This window comes from Bolinopsis microptera, chromosome 7 (genome assembly GCF_026151205.1).
Source record: "Bolinopsis microptera isolate Bmic1 chromosome 7, MBARI_Bmic_1.0, whole genome shotgun sequence".
Taxonomy (NCBI): Eukaryota; Metazoa; Ctenophora; class Tentaculata; order Lobata; family Bolinopsidae; genus Bolinopsis; species Bolinopsis microptera.
The window spans coordinates 13,689,896-13,717,552 of NC_087078.1; the positions used below are offsets into that span (position 1 = coordinate 13,689,896).

General features: G+C 39.3%; 3 protein-coding genes across 6 annotated transcripts in view; 2 read left to right on the forward strand and 1 right to left on the reverse strand.

Annotated features, from left to right (window-relative positions):
• Positions 1–13,379, forward strand: part of LOC134817736 (microfibrillar-associated protein 1A-like) — an 80,645-nt gene extending 67,266 nt beyond the window's left edge. Inside the window, exons 11-12 of the mRNA XM_063826982.1 lie at positions 11,135–11,223; positions 11,453–13,379. Coding sequence (XP_063683052.1) covers positions 11,135–11,223; positions 11,453–11,569 — 206 coding nt within the window. The 3' untranslated portion in view covers positions 11,570–13,379. The remainder of the gene's footprint in view (positions 1–11,134; positions 11,224–11,452) is intronic.
• A 169-nt stretch (positions 13,380–13,548) lies between these two features.
• LOC134818343 (uncharacterized) lies at positions 13,549–20,610 on the forward strand. The gene is made up of 5 exons (XM_063827856.1): positions 13,549–13,794; positions 13,902–13,981; positions 14,159–14,318; positions 17,595–17,779; positions 19,195–20,610. The coding sequence occupies exons 1-5, from the start codon at positions 13,682–13,684 to the stop codon at positions 19,398–19,400; spliced, it is 744 nt and encodes a 247-aa protein (XP_063683926.1). The 5' UTR covers positions 13,549–13,681; the 3' UTR covers positions 19,401–20,610.
• Positions 20,611–20,930: 320 nt separating this feature from the next.
• LOC134818342 (zinc finger protein basonuclin-2-like) lies at positions 20,931–26,094 on the reverse strand. 4 transcript variants are annotated; one of them, XM_063827852.1, is made up of 6 exons: positions 25,562–26,094; positions 24,085–24,241; positions 23,832–23,953; positions 22,457–22,549; positions 21,746–21,894; positions 20,931–21,516 (listed from the first exon to the last, which is right to left on the reverse strand). In XM_063827852.1, the coding sequence occupies exons 1-6, from the start codon at positions 25,850–25,852 to the stop codon at positions 21,318–21,320; spliced, it is 1,011 nt and encodes a 336-aa protein (XP_063683922.1). In that variant the 5' UTR covers positions 25,853–26,094; the 3' UTR covers positions 20,931–21,317. The 4 variants fall into 4 exon arrangements, with proteins under 4 accessions (XP_063683922.1, XP_063683921.1, XP_063683924.1 ...); XM_063827851.1 differs by having other exon boundaries at positions 21,746–21,915; XM_063827854.1 differs by lacking the exon at positions 22,457–22,549.
• Between the last annotated feature and the right edge of the window lie 1,563 nt (positions 26,095–27,657).

Below are 27,657 nucleotides of genomic sequence, written 5' to 3' on the forward strand. Positions count from 1 at the left end.
TTCCACAGTTTTCCCACATACTTGGTTGACTGTATTTTTGGTTCATTAAGGCCAGTGCTTTTTTAAACTGGTCTTGAGCCCATTTTTGAGAGGGTGGTTCCAAAACCGAAAGTGTTTCGTCTTCTAAAGAAGTGTGATTGACATTTTCTGAAGAAGATGCAGTCGATTCTACGTGAGAAGAATCAGAGGAAATCTTTGAAATAACAGTTTTTACATGAAGATTGGAGACGTTTTTAGCTCGGTCAGGAAGCAGGAGAACGAATACCGCTGTAAGAGCAAAAATCGCAAGGAATATGTACCGTTTTTTAACTATAACAGATTGAACATCCTCTACCATTACTGCAATTAAAAATTAAAATAATCACACAAACAATGTTCAGTAGAATATACACACAATGTTGAACTAAAATGTTAGCCGTGATTATTTGATAGATTTTAGGTAGTATTGCGTAAGATATATATATAGTATATATGCACCTCTTCCGATGGGGTGGAGATCCCCAGTCTAGACTCAGAGCCGGGAAATCACGTGGTTTGTGACGTGGTTTGTGACGTGGTTTGTGACAAGTTACTAGTTGTTGGTCATAAAGCTGGTAGAGATCTAGTGAGGATTAGAGTGGAGGTTAATGCGAGCAGACGGTCAACGAGTTGTTGAAGCATACCAGTGGAATAATTGAGTAAACACCTGAGGATCGAGTACCTTCAATTCTAGGAGGGGAGGGCAGTTAGTAGAGCCATGAACGGAACCTTATATAAGGTCCGATAGAGGGTCAGGAAGGCAGATTGAGTTTGCCCGATCCGATGGAGGGTGATTGATGCCGGACGGTTATGGAGCCTGACCTGGGAGAGAGAGAGTTGTTGGGTTGTCCTATTGAAGGAGTTCTTGTTTATCTTATCGAAGGATGGTTGGTGGTTGGAACCTCTAACTCTGGTTGAGTTCTGGTTGGCCGGGAGAGGGATCGACAGTGGAAATAGTTCATGGGTCATGGTGTATTTAAGGTAGGAGTTCAGTGTGAATATAGACAAGTATTGACGGCCAACTTTATAGTATGTCTGGATATAGTATGTGTATAGTGATTAGTGATTGTATTTCATGATGTGATATGTTATGGTAGGATAAGAGCATTAGATCGGTTTGCGTTTTTGGGCAATATAAGTCTGGTTAACTAGGAGTTAAAGCAGGAGTTTGTCGAATTATTCATTGAGTTGTTTTGTAACCATCGTTATTACTCTTGTTTTCGTTGTTCGTACCCTAAATTGCTACAAATAATCTACGAATCTGAAGCAAGTGGTGACTGCATACAAATGGCGCGAACGGTAGGATCCTATTTTATTATAGGATAGATTGTTTGTAGTTTAATTAAGGTAGGGGGAGATTACTTATTATTCAAGAGTGAATTTACAGGCGGGAGGAGTATAGTTACGTTATGTTGTAACATGAGTGTTGCCAGTCAGATTAGTGTCAGATTAGTTCAGTGCAAGAGCAGTAAATGAAGGCACGGTTAAGTGTGGAGTTTAAATGATATTTTTGGGTTTCTTTCATCATGCAAGGGAAGGAAGGTTAGGTACCGGAGGGGCACAGGTTAAGAGGGGCTGAGGGGATATTTTGAGGAATATATGTCAGTCCGTTAAGGGATTGGATCGAGAGAATGTAATGATTATGATTATGATTATTTGAGGATGTATCGAGGGGGGTACGTGAGAAATTCATGGTTAACTGTGTATTATTTTAAGATTTAAGACGGCAGACTTGACATACTTTCAGCCACCAGAGCATCAGTGGGAGTGGCTGCCTGCTGAATCGTTCTGTTGTGTGTCAGACTTGTTTTCTTTTTGTAGCGCTACGTATTTTTATATTATGGAAGATAGCGAGAGGGGGAGTTTGGAATGGGCTGGCGAAATTGTTTGTTTGGGGGCTGGCTTTTACACCAGTCAATGTTTACTCAAAATATATAATAATTGTAATAATCAATATTAATCCCCGAAGGGCACGCAAATTACATGTTATCGAACTCATAGTTATTTCGTCTAGATTTATCAGTTGATTCTGGTGACCCTGATCTGCAAACACATTTAAAAGCTTAAACGTTTATATAAAATTCTTTACTTGATAATAATGTCGTAGGTGTTTTATCAGTATAGGTTTGCGCTAGTTGGCAGTGAAATATGGAATGTGCTGTCAGGATGGCACGATAAGTGATTTAGATGGGACACTGATATAATAGTGAAAGTTGGTTATTAGGTTATTCTCGGTAGTTGATTTGTTGAGTGCCTGATCTTGCTGATTTACGTAGCCCGGGTAAATTATGTAACAGAAAAGTTGGCCATTCTTCATCGTTTCCTGAGCTTTGTAGTTCTATCATTACACGCTTTGCTGATTTCTTATAAATGCTTATTGAGAAAATGCTAGATGGGCAAGTTATGCGACTAATGTTGTGCTCGGTAATAGCTAATATAGGACCTTTATACAGAACACTAGCGCGTAGATCTGGTTGAGAGTACGTTGTTAGCCAGTCGATATTGTCGTCATAAGACGTGCCATACTTTGGTAAATCGGGAGGAAATAAGTCTTTTATCGACGACGGCAGAAGGCCAGGCATGTAATTCATCTTGTGCATCAGAGTCAGAGCATTTTTTATGATTACCCCGTGTACAGTTAATATTTCGTACTCTTTAAACGTAGCTTTAGTATGATCCGGAAGTTTACCATCTTTGTAATAGTAATTCACGTAACCCGGCATAACTGCTCGTATTCCCTGTTTTTGTTTAGTGAACAGTGAGTCAATATGAGATTTTGCAGCAAAACCCCAAACGAGCGAACAGAAATTTAAGTGAGATTGTACAAAACTTTGGAAGATCTGTAAGCGTGCTTTGATTGGTAATTTGCGTTTTATTTTGAACATAACACCTATAAACCGTGACATTTTTGTTTTGACAGCTCGAATGTGGCTGTCCCAGTTTAGTTTGTCGTCGACGATAACTCCTAAAAATCTGGCCTCCGTTTTGCGTTCAATAGGAGTGTTGTCAATTCTTACCTGTAGAGACGATAGGTCTACCCGTCTTTTTGAAAATATAGCAAGTCTTCTTCAAATTAAGAGCTAAGCCGTTTGAGTAAACCCATTTTATCAAAACATCAGTGAGGTGGTCGATTTTGGATACAATTTCTTGTATATTTGATCCGGTGATAATTATATTTGCGTCGTCTGCGTATAATATAAATTTAGCTAAGTTACTGATTCCTGGTAAGTCATTGATATATATAACGAAAAGCAGGGGGCCTAATATGCTACCTTGTGGAACACCGTATACCATAGATTCTAATGATGAATTGGAGCCGTTCAAGGAGACAAATTGACTGCGACCATTAAGGTATGACTCGAACCATTTCAAGGCAATGCCGCGAATACCGTAATGCTCAAGTTTCCTGAGTAATGTCGCGTGATCTAGGACGTCAAATGCCTTACTATAGTCTAAAAGTAATAGTAGTGTTATTTGGTTCTTATTTAGGGAATGCAGAATGGAGCTCTGAGCATTGAGAAGCGCATGCTCGCATGATCTTCCTGGTCGGAATCCGTATTGATTCTCGAATAATGAGTTATTCTTGTCGAGAAATTCTAGTACCCGCCTGTGCATGAGTTTTCGTAAATTTTAGAGAACGAGCCCAAAAGCGAGATAGGTCTATAATTTGCTACGTCGAGTTTGGAACCTCCTTTGTGTATAGGTGTAACTTTTGCGGTTTTCAGAGCTTTAGGGAAAGTTCCCTCTGCAAAAGATGTGTTGACTACTGATGCAAAGGTACATACAAAATTTGGGCATGTACTAGCTATTTTCAAAGGCTCAATTTTTGAGTCGAGAGTTGCCTTATTTTTGAGTTGGAGAGACGTGATGTCACTAGTGAATTAAAGAAGTGTATTAGTTCGAAAACGTGGTACGTTTTGAGTGCGTTTTAAAATTTGAGGAGTGCCGGGGTATGGTATTTTCTATGATGAAAGAAACTATTTATAATACTGATTTTTATGTGAAGAATGTAATGAATTAGCAGGTCGGTTATTCGAATATGATGATACGAAAGCAGTTTTGAGAAAAAAGTCAAGGAGGGACTGTGTGAGACACTGGTTTAATAATGAGAGTCAAAGCCGAGAAATACAGGACTGAGAAATGAAATGGACAGAGAGTATGGTATTAAGTAAAGGTAATGTTGTATGGTATGGAGTTAGTGCAAGATAGAAAGCTATGGTTGTATTGGTGTGCACTTGAAACATTTATATTATATATTATGTTACGTCTGAGCCGTGTGTTTACTATAACAAGAACACCTGGAGCTGAGCCATGATCTAAGTTCCATATAGAGTGGCTATTGTTACATGTTCAGTTATAGTTTGCGAGTTTTTAAAAGTATTTAATTTCCTCTATTAAACGAGGTAGCGGTTGTTTGCTCGTTTGCTTATTTTGCTTGTTTTACATATGGATCTACTCAGAGACAAGGCGGTGGCAATAATAGTGGTAACTAGTAGAAATACTAGTGAAACGTGGTGAACGGTTATAAATAGTGTAAATACTATTCAAGCATGGGGACTGGTGCAGTGATAAATAGTGGAAATACTATTTATATTGGAGCATGGTGAGAGGTGATAAATAGTGGAAATACTATTGGAGCATGGCGAGAGGGGATAAATAGTGGAAATACTATTGGAGCATGGTGAGAGAGGATAAATAGTGGAAATACTATTGGAGCATGGCGAGAGGGGATAAATAGTGGAAATACTATTGGAACATGGTCACATGGTGAGCGGTGATAAATAGTGGAATTACTATTGGAGCCTGGTGAGAGGGGATAAAAAGTGGAAATACTATTGTCGAGCATGGTGAGAGAGGATAAATAGTGGAAATAATTTTTGAGCATGGTGAGAGAGGATAAATAGTAGAAATACTATTGGAGCATGGTGAGAGGGGATAAATAGTGGAAATACTATTGGAACATGGTCACATGGTGAGCGGTGATAAATAGTGGAATTACTATTGGAGCATGGTGAGAGGGGATTAAAAGTGGAAATACTATTGTCGAGCATGGTGAGAGAGGATAAATAGTGGAAATACTTTTGGAGCATGGTGAGAGGTGATAAATAGTGGAATTACTATTAGAGCATGGCGAGAGGTGATAATAGTGGAATTACTATTGGAACATGGTCACATGGTGACGGGTGAGAGGTGGTATTAGAAAGAGACAAATGGATGCATTAGGAGATATTGCAGTGGCAGTACTAGTGGTAACTAGTGGAAATATTATTAGGATGTGGTAAAAGGTCATATAGGAATGAGACACACGATTGGAGGACATCTAGAGGGATGTGTTGGAGACTGGTTTAAGGAAGCATGGAAGGATGTTTTGGAGATTAATTGTAAGAGACTGGAAAGGCTCATTAAATATTAGAGGAAACATGGAAGGGTGCATTGGGGACAGATTGGAGGAGACATGGAAGGACGTATCGGAGACAAATTGTTGGAGACCTAAAGGGATGCAGTGGAGAAAGATTGAATGAAACATGGAAGGATGCATCAGAGACAAATTTGAGGAGACTGGAAAAGGTGCTTTGAAGACAGATTGGACGAATTATGGAAGGATGCTTTGGAGACAAGTTGGAGAAGACGTGAAAAGATGTTGGAGACAAATTGGAGGAAACATGAAAGGATGCATTAGTGACAAATTGAAAGAGACTGTAAACAAAGCATTAAGGACAGATTGGCGGGGACATGGAAGGATGCATTGGAGACAAATTAGAGGAAACCTGAAAGGATGCAGGAGACAGATTGGGGGAAACATGGAAGGATGCATTACAGACATTTGAAGAAAACACAAGGAGACATTGGAAGGAGACATTGGAAGGGAATACAAGGAGACAAAAACGTGGACGGAGACACGTGGACGGAGACACGTGGATACATTGGAAGGAGACATATGGATAGTATTGGAAACATTGCATTGGCAATACTAGTAGTAAATAGTGGAAACACTATTTGAACATGGGGAGGGATGACTTTGCATAACGTGTAGAATGTGGTGAGTGGGGCAGAGCATTAAACATCATTCCAGGGTAAATCTAGAAGGAGAAACATTAGAAGGAGGCACGCAAACATTGGAAAAAGACACGTGAAGACATTAATAGGAGACATATGGAGACATTGCGGTAGCAATACTACTACTAGTGGTAAATAGTGGAAATAATATTGGAACATGGCGAGTGGTGATTAAGCATTAAACATCATTCCAGGGTAAATCTCAAAGGAGAAACATTTGAAGGAGATACGAGGAGACATTAGAAGGAGACCCGTGGAAGAAGACAAGCAGATACTTTGGAAGGAGATATGGGGACTGGGGAGACATTGGATTTGGAAGACATTGAAAGGAGATATTGGAAGGAAACACATAAATCCATCTGGAAACATTGCGGTGGCAATAATAGTGGTAAATAGTGGAAATAATATCGGAGCATGGTGAGTGGTGACAGAGCATTAAACATCATTCCAGGGTAAATCTCGAAGGAGAAACATTTGAAGGAGAAACGAGAACACATTATAAGCTTATAAGGAGACCCGTGGAAGAAGACACGCAGATACTTTGGAAGGAGATATGGGGATACATTGGAAGACATTGAAAGGAGACATTGGAAGGAGACACATGTAGACATTGGAAGGAGACACGCAGACACGTTGAAAGGAATGAGACACGGGGAAACATCAAAAGAAGACATATGGAGACATTGGAAGGAGAAATGCAGAGACGTTGGAAGAAGACACGTGGAGACATTGAAAGGAGACACTGGAAGGAGACACGTGGAGAAATTGGAAAACAATTCGGGATGACATTGCATAACGTGTAGAATGTGGTGAGGGGGGTAGAGCATTAAACATTCCAGGGTAAATCTAGAAGGAGAAACAAGCTGCAATAACTAGGATGTGTTCAATTTACCACTACGTACGAGCTAGTTGCTTAGTGATTACGATGAATCATTCTATAATCTGTCCAGGAATAAACCTGGATAATGGCAATGTGCCAACAGGAGGGAGATATTAACACTATTATCCAACTTATTAGAATGAAATCAGCATCTCACTAGTCAATTATACATATGTCAAAGTTAGTGAATAGTGATAATATATTGATGTTATCGAAACTGATAAAATGAGGGTATAATGTCTGTTGATGTAATTGAGGGATAAAGAAATGAACTGTCCAAGTGTCCATCAATTGAACAAATCTCACTCAGAAATGTTTAAAGGACCAGTTAACTGAAAAAAAAGTTATCCTCATATTTTGACAGATTGTGACAAATAGCAAACTAAGCAACGAGTCGAAATTCCTAAATCTCTAACTGCTCTCTAACGCGTGTAATTAGCGTTTGTATTATTTTGGCGATGACGTCATAAAGTCCCTTGCGCGCACAGAGTAGCTCGTGAGACTGTATTTTACAGGTAGAAAATGGACATAATACAATGTTTCTCCCCCAAATAACTCGAAAAGTAAGTATTTTAGGGTACATGTTGCTTCATAAGTTGTATATAAACATGGCCATTCTGCACAATTTGCACTCATTCAAAAATCTGTAGGGCCTTGATAGCCCAATTTACGAGATGCCCATATTTTAGCATGATTTCTGGAACCGAAAATCAGTTTTTCGCCAATAACTGAAAAAGTAAGCACTTTAAGGCATATGTTTGTTCGTAAGTCATATATTAATATGCTAATTGCGGTTCTTTTGCACCCTGTCTAAAGACTCTATCACGATCCTATCGAAAATGGGCTCAGCACCACGCCCAAAATTGTTTTTGGCAAATTTCTCGAAAAGTAAGGATTTTAGGCCATGTGTTGCTCAGTAACTCCTATATAAACATGCATATGCCGCTTGGTTTAAGCCTATTTAGAAGTCTCTACGACCTTCAGAAGTAAGGGGTCGGTTACGTTATTGGGTCAATATGGGCGTGGCCCTCCTGGGTTTTCTCCACGGTCAAAAAATGTCTCCAAACGAAAATCGTTTATTCATACCTTCAGGAAGGTCTGTGCAAAGTTTCGTGAGTATTTGAACATTTGCAGGTTCATTTCCATAAATGTCCATAAATGACTGGACTACACAACTTTAGAGGTAACTTTAGAGAAACTCATAAGTCATTTATCTCAAATTAAGCTGTTAGTGTCCATGATCAACCTGTGGCGACAATGTTTAACGTGAAATGTAAAAATCAGGAGTAATATAAAAAGTGTATTTTTAGATTAAAGTGCTAGCTCATAGTTTTAGAATTGTATAGATTAACGTTGGTCGTTTAGCCATCTAACAATCGATCGTGCCGTAATATATGGCCAGAGAATAATAGGGTCTTGGAAATTCTATAGTTGTTCAGTGGGTCGATTGACTGAACACGTTTGCACTTGGTATTTAAACTTACCAGTAGTTTATTTATGTTATGTACCGATGATAATGCAATTAGGATAACAACTAGGTAAGCCGTAAGTCTAATTCAAAACACACCGTACACACCAATCAGTATTACTATTTGGTAGACCGGGTATTTTGGCGGGAATTCTGTTTCCACGGCACTGTTCTGATAGAAGCTACTTCTACTAATGGTCCTAGAGGAACGGCCGTAAAGTAGCCAGACTTCTTGTCTCCTGTACTGGCTGACACATGTGGATTAAAGTTAGAAATTCCGCTATGATATAAATATAATTGCTCTCGATATTGAACAAACTCCTACTTATCTAGATCCTTTCTAAATTCGTTAGAGTTTCATGGACTGGGGAAAAATAATCGGTACAGTCTCCCTGCTTGTGTAATTAAGCAATGAAAACAATCCAAAATTATCACATTATATGACATAAGTTGTAATAGCAGAAACTTTCTAACCGTACATTCACCCGCCACTGTTCAAGAAATTATGTCACTGTTTAAAATCATGACGTGAGCACTGTACATACAATCAGCTATTCCTTTAGTTAGGATGATAGCCAAAACTATAAGGATTTTGGGGAACTAGGGTAATAGTCATAATTCTAAAATTTGAGTGAGTTACACGTGTTTTATTGACTCGGATAAACATTTGCAATGTATTACGCTATGCAAGTGCGCACTGAGGGACTTTATGACGTCACGACGCCACAGCTTATTATTGCAATAACACGCGTTACACGTACGCTAGAGAATTGGTTCTTTCGGCGATACGATTCTTTACCAGTTTGTCACAGCTGATTTAAATCTTAGCCAAATTGGAGACTACAAATTTTTCAGTTAACTGGTCCTTTAAAAGGCTGTGGGAGGTGGATCTGTACCTGGAAACATAATATTAGTGGTACAGATGTTTAGTAATTATCTGTAAATTATGCATGAACTATAGCTATAGCTCAGGGGGAATCCCTATAGTCAAGTGATAAGCTAACAATGTGATGGTTATATGTTGAACACTATTCGATTAAAGGTAGGTTGGTTCTGGTGGCGCTTCTATGATCTTTTGACTGCGAATGGTCAGTAATAATTCTATTGTGGAAATGTTCTATTTAATTGACGTATTATATAATATTTTTAGGGTTGCGATTAATTTCCTGTACTTTAATACGGTTTAGAGATGTACGACTCATTTGGTATCAATCTGAACTTAGTCACAATTCACAAGTAAAACAATTTGTATATTTGAATAGAATGTAAAATATCAATGACAGCCGTGAGAATTATTCATTTTTTCTCGATTTACGTTTCTGTCCTTGCTTAGCTCTTTCCATAAGCTTATCGGACCTCTCTTTCTTGTTTCCTTTTTCTCCCCTTTCGCCTGAACCGTGCTCTTTGCCAGCTTTCATCTCTTTGGCCCTTTTGTGATTGTCACCTTTCGTCTTTTTTTTATGGCCCTTTTTGCCACCTTTCATCTTCTTTTCTTGGTCCTTTTTGCCACCATTCTTATTTTCTTGGTCCTTTCTTCTAAATTCCTTGTTTAGATCCATCTCAGGATAGCATTCTGTTTTGCACTGTATCTTGCACTCAATGGTCTGGTCGCAATCTGCTGCCGCCATGCAGTTCTTCATGCAGTCTTTGACCTGGTCAAGACCAGGTTCTTTCATGGGGTCATCTTCTTGCGGGTTGTTCGCTGCAAATGCGCTGCTAAAATTAGCAAGGAAAAGTGCGAGCACTGCGATGAGAAATACCATTCTTCTTCACAAACTTAACTACAAGTATTAAAACTGTATAACTTCAAAGCTGAAAATAATGAATAAACCATTTGCGAACATTCTTTATAAAGGTCGAATTAGGTCAACTTTGCTTGTCAATTTCTGGCCTCTATTAGCCTCTTAGTCCATTAGCCTAATGGTGGTGGTCAAAATTAATTTCGCCCCTAGTTGGCTCCTTCCATCTTAACCATGTATGCTCTGGTTCTAATTTGAATGGAACCGTATTTATCTTCAATCTTGCGATGAAATGCTCAATAAAATGCTCAAATGGACTGTTTACTTGCGAAAATCGTCACAAGCAACCTTTTAAGTAACGTTATGTAACATTCCTAATTTATTTCAAACGAGGTTTTGATTTTTGACGTCAAAGTACCGTCACAAGAACACTTATGATAAAAATCGTGTGTTAAGTGAAAATTTATCTGTTCTAGTAGTGGAATTCGTATCACCAGTCATCACTTTAGACCTCGACTACAGATCTAAAAAAAGATTTGGTAATTCGTGATCGATATTAATGAGATTTATACCCTCCGATATGATTTTACAAATCATGTAAAACCGCATAGTTACACTGAACTAATCTGAGACTAAAATCATCCACCCAGAGGCAGGGTTTTTTGCAACCACGTTCCGTTTTTAGAGGTTGGTAGTTTAATTCGTCTGGGTAATGAAGTGAGCTTTGAGTTTGGATTTAATGTTAAAATGTTAGCCCAGCAACAGGGTTCTCTGACTCTGAGGGCCACAGAGCAACAAAACAGCTGTTTGTCACCCGAAATAGTTAAACATTATTTATTTTAGCGTTTCAAGGAAATACGAAAACAAAACTGTAATGTATGACACTTCTGCACCAGTTAACATGTGCTCAAATCCAAGAATGATCACCGTACTACCATTCTATCACCACTAAAATAGCCAATATTTCCTCAGAAGAGTTGTACACTCCCGAACAATCCTTGACACAGAAGGTGTTCAGTCTAGCGCTCCTCCTGATCTTCCTCGTGATTATCATCATTGAGGTAAAGTACATATTGATATAAATGTTTACTGGTCAGTCGATTCGCTCTTTTGAATCATCACGATTGACGTATTTAGGAATCCCTCACATGAAAGCTATCAGTATCAATAGAAAGTTATAAACTTTCTCACAGATTATGTAATTTCGGGTCTGTTTGCTTAATTAAATAAGAAGTGTAGTGATTACATAATTGAGGTGACAGTGGGGTGATTCTAAGGGTGATTTTGCAGGTTACGTTGGTGATACTTAGTTTCTCTAAGGGGTACCTCTACATTCCTTCTGGAGGAGAGTTCTTCAACTTCTTCCGTTACTTTTGGTTTAAGATGACCGGACCTCAGGAGCTTTGAGGCGGTTGTAGCTCGAATGATTTGAGCGACTTCAGATCGGAGAAAGGGTGATAGATCGTTCTTTGTCTTAACAGGAAAATATATGTGTGGAATGATTTAAATCTCCAGATTCAACGGAAAACACTTACTTGAAATTCTCAAAGACTAAAAGAACGGCATCTGTTGAACAGATGAGAGTTCTTATGGGAATAATAATTAATAAATAAATACTAGTATTTCCGAACATAAAATATGATAATAATGATAAAAACGAACAATTGTTATCTTAATAAAATGTTACCAATAACTCACTGCAGGGTGACCCAGAATTGGAATGCAATATTCTAGTATTGTTTTTATATTGGGTTCATTCTGTACCACCCTCAATATATCGCTAATTTTCAGACTAGCCGTGGTGTAACCACGTGCTTATTTCGATAACGCACGTGCTTTAACCGCGCACAAGTTGCACTGCGCAACAATAGGTTGTAAAACCAAGGTTACCATGGTTACTCCACGGTAACAGCGTGAGTAGATCAGCATGAAATGTTTTATCCTTAATTTGATTATAATTTTAAGTGCACGACTTCAATTTTTAGGAGTTTAGAAGTTTGGAACTGATGTGAGGTATATATGATTAAGCAGGAAGCTTCCTATCAGAGCGTTTTGACGAACTTTTCGTGAGGTTTTTAAACATTTTGCTTCAAAATTATCATGACAAAAAATTGTCTTACAATTTCCTGTTTAACTGTATTTCACATTCAGTTCGTTTTATATTTCAGAATTTAGAGTTTTGTTAAAAGTGCATGGTTTTCGAATGAATTGACACATTCTTCAAGAATGTCATTCTTGTTGTCACTGATTTTTCATTAAAAAAGCACCAAGTAAGTCACTTACTATCTGAAGAAGAGCTGATCGCAAAACGCATGCGCAATGAAACGCTCACTTTTTATATTGAGTAACGTATAATAATTTTTGTTGATTCAATACCTGATAAATACATTTGTTAGCATATTGGTGGTATTATTTTTATCTCGTTTCTACAGTTTGTGTTCAGGTGAGCGGACACTCAGAGCCGTTACAGTCTGTATCCGACTATTCGTGCAGTTTTCAGATTAATTAATTTGAATTAAGGACAGGGGGGGGGGGGGTAGAGATGGTCTGACCTCATCACACTACCTGTAGGTTGAGGGGGGATGCAGATTTGAACAATTTTTGACTTTCCGAATACTGTCCGTATAAGATTGCTCTTTTGACTGTAACTATCTTTTTAGTCCCGGGTTTTACAAATGTTAATTATGTTTCTACTTACGTTAATTTACGTTATGAATAATGGTCAGGTTATGATCACAAGGGAGCCGGTTTTAATTTGTTTCATAAAAACCAATAGCCGTTACATCAAGGGTATTAAGTTTTAATGACAATCAACAAATTTCATTAACCTTTTCAGACCATGATATTTTCAATAAAATAAATTTGTTCTAATTACGGTGATTTAATTGAAATAAACTCAGTTCAGTCTATCTTGTTTTATTGTATTAAAAGTAGACATATTATGCGGTATACAAGATACATGTGTTTCCTACCGCAAGGTGGTTATGCTAATAAAGTATACCGTACAAATTTTATTAATGTACATATTGGACCTTGTGTACGTGTACTTTTTCTCTGGCTTGTTTTTTCCGGCTAATCAGATTTATTAAGCTTACCAACTTCCAATTAACGTTATTTCTCGACAAAATATCGATAGAAATGTTTATTTGACATGAAAAACTGCCAGCGACCGATTTTTATTTGTTGGATAATTGATTGATTTATTTCTTTAGTTAAAGCCATGCATTTTCCTGAAATCATAGCTATTTTACTGGTTTGGCAGCAAGCTAACTGATTGATGTCAAATCGAGCCAACAAATTCAATCACCCCAGTTCTCCAATCGTTAAAAAAACAACTGCACTTCATTCAGTTTAACCAGTAACTTTCTAATCAATTATCCCTCTGTAGCACTAGCAGTTAATTTAACAGAGTTCCGAACAGTGCTTACGCGCACTGCCGCCCCCTTACGGGCAGGGCTGCCACCCTCCGCACGCATCCAGAGCAACCCTCGGCCTCCGCACGCATCCTGATCACGGGATATGACCTGGAAAAGGATCGTGGAGGAGAACCATGAATCAAGAAACTTGGCACTGGTCCAAGGTCATCACTACTTTACTCATCACGTTCCAGTTGTCCTCCAGCATGGTCCCACGTGAGATACTGAATTGACATTCTCAGTAATTCCGATTTAACAATCCTTTCTTCCATTTTATTATCCCGAATTTAATATTTTAAAATTCAACACTACTCTGTTTGCAGTTGCGGGATCGCAGCACTGACCGCCCTGACACTAGAAAGAGAAGCTGCTAACACAGACTTTGTTAACACTGCTAATGAATGTAAGTTGTTTATAAACGTATAAACACGAAGTGTTATCATGTACTTTTCAAACTGCCATATTAGGAGGTTGCTCACCTTATCTCACCTTATCTCATTACTGGGCATGATGGTAGATTTATCATTAATTGGAGATGTTGTTTAACCCTAGAGTGTGTTATTAACCCTGTTATCCACAGTGCTGTCTGTAGCAATATCAACGGGTATCAGTAGTCAGGGAGAACTGATGAGTGTCCACTACATGAGTCAAATGTGCGGATATGCGAGTTTACCGCACCAGATTGTGCGTGTTTGTGCGGATACAGATCTCGGCGAGCTCCTTCAAGATAGCGTGCTATTGTAAGTTTTCTAAGTTTGCTTGTAACTTTTACGACGCGCTGTGAAATGGTTCAAAAACAGCTTGTTTATGACAGGCATATTAAGTATGTCTGTGTTCAACTATTTTGTTGGGAAACGATAATTTCAATTTCTTGGAGTTTTAATGTCAACAAACAATGTATTTGAAAAACTCAAAATTTAACTGTGTCAAATCTGTGACTGGACTCTATTATATGGACACGTTCATTGAAGTTTGAGGATATTGGTAAATATTAGTGACCCTACTAAATGGCACGATGATGTAAAATGTGTCACACTATAAAACTATATAAACCCTCAATGGTTAGGATAATCGTTCCATCCTCTAGATAAACTTTGTCGCATAACGATATCTTTATCAGACGATAAGATATCGCTTAAATGCGGCCGGCAGTGAGTTGTAAACTTTGTCACACTATAAAAACGTGACAGAGTTTATATGGACCCCTTGTTGCCGTGTTTGACCAAATTTTCGAATTTCAAATTTATAGGATAGTTGCATATGACTATTATCTACATATTTAGCGACTTTTTTCGTTAAATGGTAGCACCATGTAAACTCCGTCACACATTTAAGAAATTTATATGAGGGATGTTTATGACATCCTGACAAGAAATGCCGAATAGTCTAGCATTATTTTGTGAGCTGAATGTGTTTGGAATTGTTCACATATTTCATTGTTATAGGCAAATACAAATACAGAAGGCAGAAATAGGTAAATTTAGTCACATAAATTTGTATGATATCTCAACATGTGTGAAATTGAGTAAATATTAGTATACCAACTTAAACACCCTATATTACGTACTATGGATCAATTAACAATATTTCAACCATACGCCGGTCATATAAATTATTATATGGCAGTGATATGTTAACATTGGCAAAATTTCAACACCTGAACAGGGTAAAAAATTGTAAATTTCGTCACAAAAAAAATATTATAACTTTATTTGCTCCGTGTTGGCAAAATGACTAATTTATCGACATAGTGATGGTGATAAAGTAACATTATATACTAATTGAGGTATGATTCTTCAAAATAGGGGCAAGAAATGTAAATTTCGTCACATCAGCCATAGCATTAGTTAGATAGATTTTCTTTCATATCAACTGCCCTTATTATAGCTAGAATGGATTTATACAGGAAATATAGAAACCCATGCCCATTTTTCATCACATTGAAATTATACTGTTGGGGCAGGAAAAGTAAATTTCGTCACATTTCGGTAAATTAGTGATATCAAACTCAGCATTGTTAAACTTGGGTTCTGATTTGCTGAAAAATAACCAACCAATAATTCCTGGAAGAAAATTGAATTTTAACTGAGGTATGGTTCTTTAAAATAGGGGCAAGAAATGTAAATTTCGTCACATACGTAATTTTAAAATTTAGATAGATTTTATTTCCTACCAATATACCTTATTATAGTCGGAATGGATTTATACAAGAAATGTAGAAACCCATGCCAATTTTTCATCACATTGAAACTATACTGTTGGGGCAGGGAAAGTGAATTTCGTCACATTTCAATAACTTAGTAAAATTAAACTCAGCATTGTTAAACTTGAGTTCTAATTTGCTGAACAATAACCAACCAATAATTCCTGGAAGAAAATTGAATTTTAACCGAGGTATGGTTCTTCAAAATAGGGGCAAGAAATGTAAATTTTGTCACATACGTCATTTTAAAATTTAGATAGATTTTCTTTCATATCAATAGTCCTTATTATAGTTAGAATGGATTTATACAGGAAATATAGAAACCCATGCCAATTTTTCATCACATTGAAATTATACTGTTGGGGCAGGAAAAGTAAATTTCGTCACATTTCAGTAACTTAGTAAAATTAAACTCAGCATTGTTAAACTTGAGTTCTATTTTGCTAAACAATAACCAACCAATAATTCCTGGAAGAACATTGAATTCTAACCGAGGTATGGTTCTTCAAATTAGGGTCAAGAAATGTAAATTTCGTCACATACGAGTACGTCATTGTAAAATTTAGATACAATTTCTTTCACGTGAACAGTCCTAATTACAGTCCGAAATGATTAATACAGAGATACAGGAAATATAAAAACCCCTGCCCATTTTATAATGTATGTAATATGTTAATCACAGACTATTTCATTCTATAATCATTGTTTCCAAATTTAACCTATTTATGATGTCTTATCATTTTGTGACGATGTTTACATCAACTGCCCTATACTTGAATCAACTGTATCCGTGTATCGTCCTTATATAGAGTTTTCCCGCAAAATTTAACTTATTTACGATGTCGTATCATTTTGTGACGATGTTTACATCAACTGCCCTATACTTGAATCAACTGTATCCGTGTATCGTCCTTATATAGAGTTTTCCCGCAAAATGTAACCTATTTACGATGTCGTATCATTTTGTGACGATGTTTACAACAACTGCCCTATACTTGAATAAACTGTATCCGTGTATCGTCCTTATATAGATTTCCCCGCAAAATGTAACCTATTTACGATGTCGTATCATTTTGTGACGATGTTTACATCAACTGCCCTATACTTGAATCAACTGTATCCGTGTATCGTCCAGCGTCCTTATATAGAGTTTTCCCGCCTTCCAAACCAAAATCAGATATAAATGATTTCGGAAATTCACCCAGAATTTCAAATTCCATATAATGTGACAGAATTTACATCATTTCCCAATAACCAAGTGCATGTATTAGCTAACTTTCCAGAACAACATATTTTAGGGCTATGATTGGCAGAAGAACCATCAAATAATGAGTTGAAAGGGTTTTGAGGACACCTCACAGTAGAAAAGAGGTCTCGTATTCTGAGTGTGACAAAGTTTACGAAATATTGCCTTAAAGCCGTTCGATCCGTTCCCTTTAACCAATGTTGTATCATAATTGTTAGATTGACCTAATCTACTATATTTCAGACCAAGGAATGATAATTGGGCAGCTATGGTAAACAATGTCACAAAAATGTGACATTTTTTACATTATAGTGCCTAAAAGCAATACATTTTATTTCTGAGCAGTGCATATGGGAGTATGGGTCACGTGGCTTATGTTCAGAACTTATGAACACGCTAGATTAATAGATGCTAAAATTAAGCCACTATCGTCGAAAACGCTATTTTAGAAATTTACCAATATCCTCAAACTTCAATGAACGTGTCCATATATAGTTATGGTGAACGTTGTTTAAAAATCGCTTTATTATGGCCCTATTTCTAAAATAACAGTCCACCCTTTCTCAGGATGATCTACGATAAAGATAAGAACAACGAGCCTGCCACAAAATACGGCGGAGAACGAGCGCACTGGTTGATGATAACGGGATTTTGTAATAAACCCAGCAGAAACAGCCGGTCTGGTGTTTTGGTGACGTCACAAAGGGTTAACATCGCTCTACAGCCCTCTAATTCTTATTCTAAAACAAGAGGTGAGTGCAGTTTTAAATTTAATGGCGAAAAGTAATTTCGAAGTTTAAGCCATCATTCCCGGGTTGGATAAATGTTACAAATGTGGCTCATACATGTCAGCAACAAATTGTAAAAGTCAATGAAGGAAATAAGATAGGAAAAATCTTAATTTAGATAAGATGCATCCCCTTATTGTACCCGTATAAGTCGGAGAAGGATACAATAAAAGGCACTCACAAGAGTTTATTCATTATTAATATTATTCAGTCAGAGAATCGGGAAGAACACAATTACCGCACTAATGAGAATTAAATGGGGTATCAGAAATTATGACCACTCGTAATAATATTATATTCACTTAGTTATTGTTACCACTCGTAATAATATTATATTAACTCACTTTTACCAAGCGTGTCCTCGGCACTCGAGTTGAATGATTTCCGATATCAAATTCTTATTCGCGCGGTAAGGGATAAGTAAAATTAACGAGAAGATGGTGACTAATATTCGAGAAATAATCTGGTACCCAAATAATTAGGGGTTTAAAATTCATTCTTCGTTAAGAGCTGTGGACGAGGTTCAAAGCAAAGAGTCGGCGGGTGCATGAATATAATGTTAATATTATAATGATATAATACGAGAACGTTCGATAGCTAATTCTGAATATGCATATTTTGAGCATATTAATTATTATACGTTCTTTTATTCCCAATCATCGACTAAACGGCTAAAGTTAGAGCCTAGCAGGCATCAAACACAAATGGCCGGTCCCCATTTCCATACTAGTTGAACTCAAAGCCCATCTTAATAGCTCAAGTTGTACGTGGAACAATGCATTTGCCATTTTATTATTATTTATTATTTATTTACACAATATCAAATTAAAGATACCAAGCATCTACCCAGCAAAGCGTATATGTATCAGTACTACTAGTAATAACTATTAAGGTAGCGGCTAAATGATTGTCAGGGCTGCTCTGATCACATTGGACATTGGACAATCGTTCCCAGTTTCTGATTTTAGTCTCATAAAACTCATGATTGTCACGCGAAACACACAACTCCACTGTCATTCAGAAAACCTATATGTTAAAATGCCATGTCTACTGTATAATAGTAGTAGTACCCTATTCGAGTGCTAAAACCTGAAACTTTTAAATATAATAGGGCTGGCTATAATTTATGACTAATTATCTTTGAGGTCGGATGATGGTATTGTCTTCAAACTCTCTTAAGTTTTAGACTGTCATTCCGAAATTTGGGGCTTTATTCTCCAACGATTAGTGCAAAATTAGAGATATAATTCAGTAAACGTCATTTATAAAATAATTTACCCTACAAAATTTTATCAATTCATAATTATGGCACGAACATATTCAAATATGTTTTTATTTGCTAACAGAATATATAATTTCATATGGTCCCATTATTACAGGCTCCTCTACCGATAAGGCTGCTGAGCTGCACGTGTTCGTACAGCACGGCAAGAGCCGACTACGACAACTCTGGAGATGGTCCGACATTCTGGCGAGTAACGAGACGGTGCGCCGCGCGAAACCCGGCACGTGGGTATTACCGGACAATTTACATCAGCACGTGGCTGGACTCGCAGTTAGAGTCATGTTGAAGCACTTTCAGTGATACTTGGCTCACTGTTTGATAGCTCCGATGTGATTTTACTTTTTAGTAACCTTTCCGATTTGGTAACCTTTCTGATTTCTACTATTTTCCCTGCTGATTCGATCAGTTTGTTAATAATATGTAATTGCTGTACAACTTGAGAGCCACTATGACTAGGATTATATATTATTATTATGGAATGGGTTTATTTTGGCCTTTTTACGACATTTATTTACTAATCTTGCTGCCACATCAGGCCAGTTTCTGCTTGTTTAATTTTCCAAGATCAGCTGATATTCAAATCCAACAGAGACTTGGTTAAACTATTTTTTCCCCTTCATTATGATTATATCCACTGCCATTGATACAGACCAAATAGTTTTGTATAGCAACGTTCGTCGTTCATAAAAAACAATGTTGAATCCTCCCCGCCTCCCTATAGCTACAGTGAGACTGCTTTTGACGTCCCAACCCCGCCCGCTCCTTCCCCTCCTCCTACCCTCAATTCGGAGTCATGTAAATTTGATACATGTTTTTGGTTCAAATTATCTTTGCTGATTTTAATTAATTTAAGATCAGCATGATTTGAAAAATTTCTGAATATCATTTTACTTGACAGCATCAACATGAACATAACGTCAAATAAAAACATTAGCGGTTTGTAATTTCTATAGCTGAATGAATTGAATTGGATAATTATCAATAATAGCGATTCTAGAATGTGCCTGACCAATGTTAATCTCTATTACGGGACAAAGACTAAATTTCTGAACTGATGACTCAAGTATTTAGTATTGAAAACATTTAAAATATTTATACTCACCGGCCGCGTCTCAGGGGGCATCTTCATGCATCTTTAACGTATGAATTGACTATACATTGTGCCAGATCCTCTCCACAGACCCAGATGTCTGCACGTGTCTGCTTTCTACGAACTCCCCTCCCTGAATCAATAATCAAAACCCCCATTATAACCCCTCCCCCACTGAATCAATATCCCCCACCGAATCTTGCACAATGCACGGGTGTATTCTATGAACGACTACTTAGACTTAACTGTCTATGATATATTAATCCGAATGTTATTGTAAAGGTTTGATTTTTAGGGAAGTTTGTATTCGATATATCTTGAAGGGCTGCAATTTTGTCTTTTTGGGAGAAGGTTTTGGGTTGTTTTGTTACGTATTTTTATTCTGTAATTTACACACTGACTCTTTGCTACTCTTTTAAACGACTCATCTCATTTGTTATTAAATATACTTGAATTGTAAAAAATATACATCAATTTAATATTTATAATCACAAATCCAAATCAAATTTTCAAAACATCAAATAGCTCATTTTCCTAAAATTCCGGAAAATGCTATGGTTTGATAATTTAAAGTTTAGCGGGGCACCTATAATTAAATCTCACTATCCAGGCTCCAGCATTCTCACCTGATCTAATCTTCCCTGACGGTTAGGGACTGGAAGACAGATATCAAGTTCCCTCGGAGCTCGTGATTCCCACCATTCGAATCCAGTACAAAAGTCCCTCTTGAAATCTTAAAATCAGGGTATAAAAATCCAGGGTCCACAAATAGAGAAACTACGAGTCAAGGTACACTTTTAAGTCGGGTTATTGAATATTAATCCTCTGTACAATGGAACACGTGCTTATCAGTGATTCTGACTTCACCGTCTCCGGGGCCTCAGAATCACGTCTTCAGGACCCAACTACTGCTAGCTGTGGCCTCAGAATCACGTCTTCAGGACTACTGCTAGCTGTGGCGGGCAACATCATTCCAGGCAAGGCCCCTATTTCCGGGGTTAGTTTACATGTCATGGCTCTGTGTCAGATGGTGTGATATAGCGGCCCTGTCTACCAAGTTCATGAGTGTCCGTCGTGACACGTGACCAGGTCACGTGTCATGACGTCATAAGTCACATGACATGACGTCACACACAGTGAGGGGGTACACCAGGGTGTACGGGGCTGTAAGGTCCGGGAGGTTTACAGTCAGAGTAAAGCAGAGCTGCTGAGTGAGGGGGGATGCCTGCTGTTGGTTTGCAGTCTACTGGTCCCATAGTGCTGGGTAGCCCTGAACTGTAGGGTCCGAATCCTCCGTAGTTGGGCAAGAAAGAACTCTCGTAACAACTGTGGAGTTAGGTGTTAGCTTTCAAGGGGGTGGTGTGATTACTAATTATTCGTTGATTCGATATTGATTAGGTATATTGTTTCGCTAAGTTAGTTAAAAGTTAAACTTAAAAGTTCTAGACTTCCACTTTGAAAACTTCCTCTATCCTATTAATTGAAATACGAGTTGAAATAGAAAGAGAGATGAGAAAGGAGAAGTAAGAAGTGAGAAAAAGAGCTGAGCACTGACCTGAACGGCGGAGGCGGAGGTGAGTTAAAGTGAAGCGGTATCTGAGAAGTAGGATAACTCTGAGCAAACAACTGCTGATGTAGCTTGATGTTCTCACTGTGTCTGTTCCGGCTCCGAGCTGTTCCAAACGCCTTGTTGCACCCCGGTACCTTGCATTTGAACTTCAGGTCCTGATTGTTTTGAAAACTCCAGTACAAAATATGATTTTAATCAATATCATGCATTATTTTAAAGTAGTTTAAGCTTAACGATATAAAATTGGCCTTTAAGTATAATTTAGAATAAATAAGGAATTAGTATTATGAGCTTTGCTAAGTATATTTCATCATGTCGGTATTCACACTGGACAAAGGCTAGAAATTGTTTTACACGTGCAATAAATAATCAATCAGCTTCAAATGTGGAACAAAGTCACGTGATCAACAGCTCTCTAGCCTGATCTGTTGACACAGTTGTTTGGACCTTAATTTGATGTACTTGTGCTATTGAAATTTAGCAAATATAAAAATGTATAATACAAATGAAATTATGATTTAAGATGGCTTAAAAACTATCCAAGATAACATTCATGCAATTATCACATGCTTTTATTTCATGCACAAAGTATAGGCGTGTCAGTCAATCAAGGATAAAATAGCAACCAATATAAATAAACGCAGGACCACACACACGCCTATACTTTTCACAGAATGAACGTGCTTTGAAAACTACCTTCAAGTGAATTGCGGAGTAATGACTTTTCATCGTTGACTTATCTCCGAATGCGCTAATGCATGAGTTCCAGGGGCACTTAAATGGTCGCTCCTGAGTTCGATAAAGCTGGTCACGTGGTGTTAAAGTATAGGCGTGTAACGAGATCCCTTATATAGCATGCGGGTTAAATTTCGGTTTGAAAAGCATAAAATCAATTGCAGCGGGGGCTTGTTCATTGTTATTCCAGTCTTATTATCCTGACTTAAACCGTACTCACCATATTGTTTGTGCAACTACAATACTATTTATGATACTAGGTCCATTGAATGAATAGTTATCAGGCTGCCTAAGCGGAGATAGGATCATATAATGGGATAAAGTTTTGTGCCAGATTACCTAGGTGGGAGATTACCTAGGTGGTAGTTGGGAGATCACCTAGGTGGTAGGTGGGAGATTACCTAGGTGGTAGGTGGGAGATTACCTAGGTGGTAGACGGGAGATTACCTAGGTGGTAGGTGGGAGATTACCTAGGTGGTAGGTGGGAGATCACCTAGGTGGTAGGTGGGAGATCACCTAGGTGGTAGGTACTAGGTGGGAGATTACCTAGGTGGTAGGTGGGAGATTACCTAGGTGGTAGGTGGGAGATCACCTAGGTGGTAGGTGGGAGATCACCTAGGTGGTAGGTGGGAGATCACCTAGATGGTAGGTGGAAGATCACCTAGGTGGTAGGTGGGAGATTACCTAGGTGGTAGGTGGGAGATTACCTAGGTGGTAGTTGGGAGATCACCTAGGTGGTAGGTGGGAGATTACCTAGGTGGTAGTTGGGAGATCACCTAGGTGGTAGGTGGGAGATCACCTAGGTGGTAGGTGGGAGATCACCTAGGTGGTAGGTGGGAGATCACCTAGGTGGTAGGTGGGAGATCACCTAGGTGGTAGGTGTGAGATCACCTAGGTGGTAGGTGTGAGATTACCTAGGTGGTAGGTGTGAGATCACCTAGGTGGTAGGTGGGAGATCACCTAGGTGGTAAGTGGGAGATCACCTAGGTGGTAGGTGGGAGATCACCTAGGTGGTAGGTGGGAGATCACCTAGGTGGTAGGTGTGAGATCACCTAGGTGGTAGGTGGAATATTACCTAGGTGGTAGGTGAGAGATCACCTAGGTGGTAGTTGGGAGATTACCTAGGTGGTAGGTGGGAGATCACCTAGGTGGTAGGTGGGAGATCACCTAGGTGGTAGGTGGGAGATCACCTAGATGGTAGGTGGAAGATCACCTAGGTGGTAGGTGGGAGATTACCTAGGTGGTAGGTGGGAGATTACCTAGGTGGTAAGTGGGAGATTACCTAGGTGGTAGGTGGGAGATCACCTAGGGACCAATGTGATAGGTAATAGGTTACCTTGGTGTGAGAGTTGCGATGTATGGCGAGCTCAGCTTGGCTCCTGCACATCCTGGTACATCCAACCTCTGGACAGGGCACTGTTCTACTTTGCTTCTTTCGGGCTCTTTTCCTGTTTGAGCCTGGGGAATTGTGTGTTACCAACCTTATATAGCTATCTCGGAAATTACTAGAATATCACAAATACTCCACATACAGTCGGTGCAGTTCTCCACAGAGAGTTACTCCAAGTGGGAACTGGGAAGCTACTTACCGTAGTCAATGAGTGACTCCTCCTCATCGCGTCTCTCTAACTCATCCAACATGTTGAGAGCTATCTCCTGAGTGCAGGGGTACTTGACAAATGTCCTGATAGTCTCTGTGGGGTCCCTCCATCTGCTCCACCTGGATAACTCCCGTCCTGTATTGTCCTGAGAAGTGTGGAGTTGAGAGGAGGAGGTTGGTGGGGAGGTTGGGGGGAGGTTGGGGGAGGTTGGGGGAGGGGGGAGGTTGGTTTGAGGGGGGAGGTTGGTTTGAGGGGGAGGTTGGTGGGGAGGTTGGTTGAAGGGGGGAGGTTAGGGGGATGTTGGTTGGAGGGGGGAGGTTGGAGGGGAGGTTGATTGGAGGGGAGGTTGGTTGGAGGGGGAGGTTGGTTGGAGGGGGGAAGGTTGGTGGGGAGGTTGGTTTTGAGGGGGGGAGGTTGGGAGGGGAGGTTGGTTGGAGGGGGAGGTTGGTGGGGAGGTTGGTTTGAGGGGGGGGGGGAGGTTGGTGGGGAGGTTGGTTGGAGCGAGGGGAGGTTGGTTTGAGGGGGAGGTTGGAGGGGAGGTTGGTGGAGGGGGAGGTTGGGGGGAGGTTGGGGGGAGGTTGGTGGGGGTATCCTTCCTCTATTCTAGCTTTGTTCGTTTCAATGTTAGCCAAACTTGTCTTTACTGCTGATCGTAAAATTTGAAGTATATTAAGCTATAGATTGTGTGATTCAACGATTTCTAAGTTGGGAATAGTTGAATCATACTTAATGAACCCAAGCGGAAATGATTTTCGGTTGCAAGCTTTTATACGTAATGGGCCGGGAATCATGGATCCGGATATAGAACGTTGAAGCAAGAGGTTGTAGTTTAATATTTTGCGACAAGTTTTCGTATGGGCAGAAGCTATGAAAGTTAGAAACAACCCCAAACTATGCACAATTACTTGGCTTCGATAACAACTATTAACGTTTCGACGATTCAACTGATGAAAATTCAATCAGAAATCAAAAGACTGACCTCAGGTCAAGTGCAACGTAACTGTGGTATTGATTCAGCCAGAATTCTAGTTTAGCAAACACGTATTAACAATAGATTTTATTATCATCAGCATACGATTGCTCACTATGATTCAAGTATCAGTTAAACAGTGCATCTTAACAGTAATGATTATGCGAACCAAACAAAGGATTGAGAGTCTAAAACAGTGGGAGTAGTGTGTGATAGCAAGCATCCTGGTGGCAGCCCCCTGACCGGGGCGTGACCGGCTCCCTAGCTGGGGGTGGGGGCTACCTGGCCCTCAGATTAGTATAACCAGCTGCAGTCGGCCACCCTGATGAGCCGAGTTGAGCTGCCCGGCCACCCCGGCCCAGTAGAGCCCGGCCACCTGCAGAGGTATCTGCTGGGTGAGCCACCTCGACAGGGGAGCTGGAGGTGCTGCCACCTAGCTCCACTCTAGCTAGATACGGGCCCCCTGCTCGCAGGGACACGGCCCCCTGGACTCACCACTATCTTGTAGCCTCGCTCGTACTCCTCCTCACTCCACCCCAAATACGCTAGCCTGTGTCGTCTCTCCAATCTGATGCTGTCGTGGTAGGTTGCAAACAGGCGGTCTAGCAGGATCTTCAGTTCCACGGGCACGGCGTCGTACCCCTTCAATACCAGTGCTGCCGTGGTCCACACTGACTTCAGTTCCTCTGAGCTGGCTTCCTTGGAGAGCATAGAGTGGAGGGCGGTAGTGGCCCAGCCGTGCTCCACAGGGGGCGCTACCTCGTAGGGGTCGTGTGCTATGGCCATCGTCACAAAATTAATGGGGCATAGTCAAACTCAAACTGTAAACTGCTTAGAGTGCGGGTCGAGATGTTGGCGAGCGGCGGTGAGCGAGTAGATCGGTCACGTGATAAGGCCCGCTGTGATTGGTCGATGGGAGTCACGTGGTCCGTGGCAGCAATGAGTTGTTCTCAGCCTCGTAATCCAAGAGGGGACTGGATTTCAAAGTAATCGTATTAAAAACATTAATCTCAACGGAGGTAGATGACGAAAAACCAACGGACGAAAACTGGCAGATGCGGCGGGAATATGCCCACGTGACCATGACACGTGGGCTGCACGTTTCTTGGAGCAATATGCGCCGAAACTCTGCTTTATTTGTGTATCAAGCAGGTAGTACTTGTCAATAGTATTGCTGACAATTGCACATCAATTGCACATTTATAGGAAAGCATACCAATCGAGGAGATGCGTACGTGCCACTTTCCCTCCTACACAAGCTCGCTCAGACATCTCTTCAATAAACCATTGTCAATCTTAACACTACTCTATACAATACGCGGTTTAAAAACTTTGTTTTATCTCATTAGCTTGGATCCGGTAAATTCTTCAAATGTTTTCAAGTGACGTGGGAGTGCCACCTGCATTTTTTATTAAGGATACATATTATTTCAATTAACAACAAAATTTTAAGATGCTGGGGGACCGGAGTACTTGGAAAGATGCTCTCTGAGTGGTCTCTAATTGATTTGCGTGTCAAAAATCGTGCCAGCGTCTTTAGATTGATTAAATGTTGCCGATGAAAAGAAAATGGAATGAGAAACGTTGTAATGCATACGTTGTGCGTTGGCGAACTGATATATTTTGGAAATGCTGATATCTGCTTTGATTCAAAACCTTGGAATTTTAATTATAATGTGCCATTGATTCATTTAATGTAAACCATGATCTTTATGTGCAGAATGATGTACACTTTTGATATACAAAATTATCAATATCATGAATATAATTTACAATCCGTTGTAAAGTAATGGCGGTAGTTGATACTTCAGAATGGAAAAAATTCCCAAAACTAATATGTAATAGATTATAGGTGGTCATGACTTCTAGGAAAATTTAAAAACCATTTTCACCAAATGTCTATTAGCTTTTGCCACAATATCACTTCATCACTTGTGATATTACTTTAATTTTCAGTGGGTTGACCTTGATGGTCCTGATACACTGGATTTGTTCTAAATTGGCAGTGACACATTCACAAGCTTCAAGTTCAACATGTAAAGACCGAAACCAAGTCAAGAACTACCTTCTATAGATGGCATTATTTCAAAGAGAAAATCCAAAGTTTATTGTTGCTTCTCCAACATTCTGCAATTCTAGTCATTTTACTAATAATTGTGCTTCACCATTCACCATTCAAAACATCAAAACAATTACGTCAAGAGATAGCACATTACAAGTAGGAGGATAGCTGATAGTAAATAAGTGGGAGGTGGAGGGAAGGAAGAAGTGGGAGAACAGTAAATAAGTGGGAGGTGGAGGGAAGGAAGAAGTGGAGAACAGTAAATAAGTGGGAGGTGGAGGGAAGGAAGAAGTGGGAGAACAGTAAGTAAGTGGGAGGTGGAGGGAAGGAAGAAGTAGGAGAACAGTAAATAAGTGGGAGGTGGAGGGAAGGAAAAAGTGGGAGAACAGTAAACAAGTGGGAGGTGGAGGAAAGGAAAAAGTGGGAGAACAGTAAATAAGTCAAATTGGGAGGTGGAGGGAAGGAAGAAGTGGGAGAACAGTAAATAAGTGGGAGGTGGAGTGAAGGAAGAAGTGGGAAAACAGTAAAT

Coding starts and splice junctions, on each gene's coding strand:
- LOC134818343 (XM_063827856.1), top strand. CDS start 13,682: ATGACCTGGAAAAGGATCGTGGAGGAGAACCATGAATCAAGAAACTTG. Junction 13,982..14,158: donor TGTTAACACTGCTAATGAAT/GTAAGTTGTTTA, acceptor TGTTATCCACAG/TGCTGTCTGTAGCAATATCA. Junction 14,319..17,594: donor CTTCAAGATAGCGTGCTATT/GTAAGTTTTCTA, acceptor ACCCTTTCTCAG/GATGATCTACGATAAAGATA.
- LOC134818342 (XM_063827851.1), bottom strand. CDS start 25,852: ATGGCCATAGCACACGACCCCTACGAGGTAGCGCCCCCTGTGGAGCAC. Junction 21,916..22,456: donor ACTCCGCAATTCACTTGAAG/GTAGTTTTCAAA, acceptor CAAAACAATCAG/GACCTGAAGTTCAAATGCAA. Junction 21,517..21,745: donor CCTCCGCCTCCGCCGTTCAG/GTCAGTGCTCAG, acceptor CTAACTCCACAG/TTGTTACGAGAGTTCTTTCT.